Source organism: Cebus imitator, unplaced genomic scaffold (assembly GCF_001604975.1).
Source record: "Cebus imitator isolate Cc_AM_T3 unplaced genomic scaffold, Cebus_imitator-1.0 Scaffold42, whole genome shotgun sequence".
Classification (NCBI taxonomy): Eukaryota; Metazoa; Chordata; class Mammalia; order Primates; family Cebidae; genus Cebus; species Cebus imitator.
In genome coordinates, this window is record NW_016107357.1 from 7,014,148 (window position 1) to 7,017,357 (window position 3,210).

Sequence of the window (3,210 nt, forward strand, 5' to 3'; positions counted from 1 at the left end):
TTTTTTTTTTTTTTTTAATAGAGACTAGTTTTCACCATGCTGGCCAGGCTTATTATTATTTTTTTTTTTTTGTATTTTTTATAGAGAGAGGGTTTTGCCATGTTGCCCAGGCTGGTCTCAAACTAATGGGCTCAAATGATCCACATGCTTCAGCCTCCCAAAGTGCTAGGATTACAGGTATGAGTCACCATGCCCAGCTCTTACTGAGTTTTTCTAAGGAGGTATCATAACGATTAAAAAAGAAAAAATCAAAGTGGACCCACTAAACGTTTGGCTTACCTGTGGATCTCGGTACTCTTCCACACTTGAATCATCATCAGAATAGCTTTCAGTATACCTCAGCAAAAAGAGGGAAAAATGTTTTAAAGAATTTTTCTCTCACATCCTAAAAAAATTACTACCCCCAACAGGTAAATATATTCAGGCAAAATATTATAGTGGTTAAGAGTCCGAACTCTGGAATCAGAGAAATTAGGATTCAAAATCCAACTTAACCAGTTATTACTTAACCTCTCTAAGTGTCAGCTTTCTTATCTATAAAACAGAGATAATAAGTAATGTCTATCTCCCAAGGTTATTAAAGGATTAAATAAACACTTGCAAACTCCTTATGCATTTACAATATATAATAAATGCACAATAAATTATAGTTATTTTTATCCTAGCAATAAATAAAAGTGAGATACCAACTCCCTCAGGCCCAAGGGTCTCATTTAGGAATATCAGATTCAGATAGAGGGAATATTTCAGCAACTCATAATTAAGCACTCTGAGTAACAAATTCACAAAGTCAACATGACCAAACCATGTAACTAAATACAACTTCTCCAAGACTGTTCATGAGGGATGAAGGAGCAAATAAATCTCCTGTATCAAAAAAGAGCTATAAATCCTAAAAAACTACAAGGTGAGAATGTGGTCTTGATTCACTATAATTGAAAGTTGTTACCTAATAGCTTCAAGTAATTTCAGGACTCTGCTAGTATTTAATACTTCTTTAGAAATTATTTAAATAAGAAAGGCACTTTTTATTTTTTAAGTAAAAAGCTTTATACGAATGCAAGGAAATGCTATTATAATTAAGATATTAAGATACTAATCCTAGCCTGAGCAACCAAGGGAGACCCTGTCTCTACAGGAAAATTTAAAATTAGCTGGGCATGCTGGTGCACACCCGCAGTCCCAGCTACTTGGAAGGCTGAGGTGGGTGGATTGCTTGGGCCTGGGATATCAAGACTGCAGTGAGCCACAATTGTGCCACTGCACTGAAGCCTGGGTGACACAGTGAGACCCTGTCTAAAAAAAAAAGCAAATTCTTTATTCATTAAAATGTATCAATATTACTTAGGGGCATTTCTAATCAATGTTAATAAGTTATATTATTCAACTATTTGAAAAAAAAAATAGTTTGCCTTATAATTTATGAAAAAAAAAAAAAAAAAATTCCAAGTGGATTAAAGAGTTAAATACCAGAAAGAAATAGGAAAAAAGTGTAAGTAATCACTTTACACACTCTTGTGAGAGATCTTAAGCATATTAACATAAACTAACAGGAAAAAGACTAATAGAATTGACTACATAAAAATGCAAAACTTCTCTAATCAAAAGACAGTATAAGCAAAAATTAAAAGGGAAGTGGCAAAATGGGGAAAGCAGTTGTAATACATATAAAAAGAGGTAATATTTTATGCAAAGCCCTCCAACAACTAATGAGGAAAATTCAAATACCTCTCAAGTGAAATAGAAAAAACCCATAAGCAAGCAATTCACAAAACAAGTATGAAATAACAAAAAACTAATCTCAATAATTATAAGATTACAAATAAAAATATAATCAAGGCTGGGTGCAGTGGCTCACACCTATAATCCCAGCACTTTGGGAGGCCGAGAGGGGCGGATCACGAGGTCAGGAGTTCAAGACCAGCCTGCCGAACATAGTGAAACCCTGTCTCTACTAAAAATACAAAAATTAGCCAGGAGTGGTGGTGGGTGCCTGTAATCCCAACTACTCAGGAGGCTGAGGCAGAAGAATTGTTTGAACCCGGGAGGCAGAGGTTGCAGTGAGCCGAGATCGTACCACTGGACTCCAGCCTGGGTGACAGAGTGAGACTTCGTCTCAAAATAAAAAAAAGATCAATATTTTGCCTATAAAACCAGCAAAGATTAAATAATAGTATAACTAAGATTGCAGGGATGCAAAGGAATCTTCTCTTTACACGAAGTTATTGGAAGTATAAACTCAGGCCACCTTTTTAGGAAGCCAAGCCCAAATGCACTAGAAATCTCAAAAATATCAATCTTTGACCCCGGAAATTCCACCTCAAAAATTCAACATAGAAAAATGTAATGTGTACAAAGATATATGCAGTAAAGAGTTATATATTTTTATTTACTTTTTTATTTTTTTGAGACAGAGTCTCACTCCGTCATCTAGGATGGAGTACAGAGGTGTGATCTCAGTTCACTGCAACCTCCAGCTCCGAAGTTCAAGCAATTCCCTTCCTGCCTCAGCCTCCCGAGTAGCCTGAATTATAGGCACATGCTACCACACCCTGCTAATTTTTGTAATTTTAGTAGAGACAGGGTTTCACCATCTTGGCCAAGCTGGTCTTAAACTCCTGACCTCATGATCCATCCGCCTCAGCCTCCCAAAGTGCCAGGAGGTATCATAACCAGTCAAGAGTTATTTATTATATAATAGTGTAATACAAATATCCATGAAAATGGAACTCGTTAAGAAAATTATGATAAATCTAAATGAAAAAGACTGAGTTACAAATAGTAAAATAGGGCTATCATCCCAAATCCTGTAGACGTTAAAAGGATAACAAGAAAATATTGCAGAAGCATTATGCCAACGAATACCACACCTGAGAGAAAATAAACAGATGATTAAAAAATACAATGTACCACAACTGACATAAGAAAAGATGTAAGGAAGAGTTGTATATCCAGCAAAACTAAAATTTATGAAAATCCTTCAGAAAAAGAAGACTCTGGGGGAAGTTGATTCTAGTCCTGGATGAATTGTGGGCGAACACTAACAAATATTCAAGGCCAGGCACAGTGGCTCAAGCCTGTAATCCCAGCACTGTGGGAGGTCGAGGCCGGTGGATCACGAGGTCAAGAGATCGAGACCATCCTGGTCAACATGGTGAAACCCCGTCTCTACTAAAAATACAAAAAATTAGCTGGGCATGGTGGCGCGTG

The 3,210-nt window shown here is 36.5% G+C and overlaps 1 protein-coding gene across 6 annotated transcripts in view; it reads right to left on the bottom strand.

The window, feature by feature from the left end:
• Positions 1-3,210, bottom strand: part of NVL (nuclear VCP like) — a 95,595-nt gene that overhangs the window by 77,647 nt on the left and 14,738 nt on the right. For all 6 annotated transcript variants that reach the window (XR_005199803.1, XM_017526396.2, XM_017526395.2 and 3 more), the window contains one exon: positions 280-337. Coding sequence is in view for 3 of the 6 variants with exons in the window: in XM_017526396.2 (XP_017381885.1) it covers positions 280-337 (58 nt within the window). In the remaining 3 variants the exon portion in view is untranslated. The remainder of the gene's footprint in view (positions 1-279; positions 338-3,210) is intronic.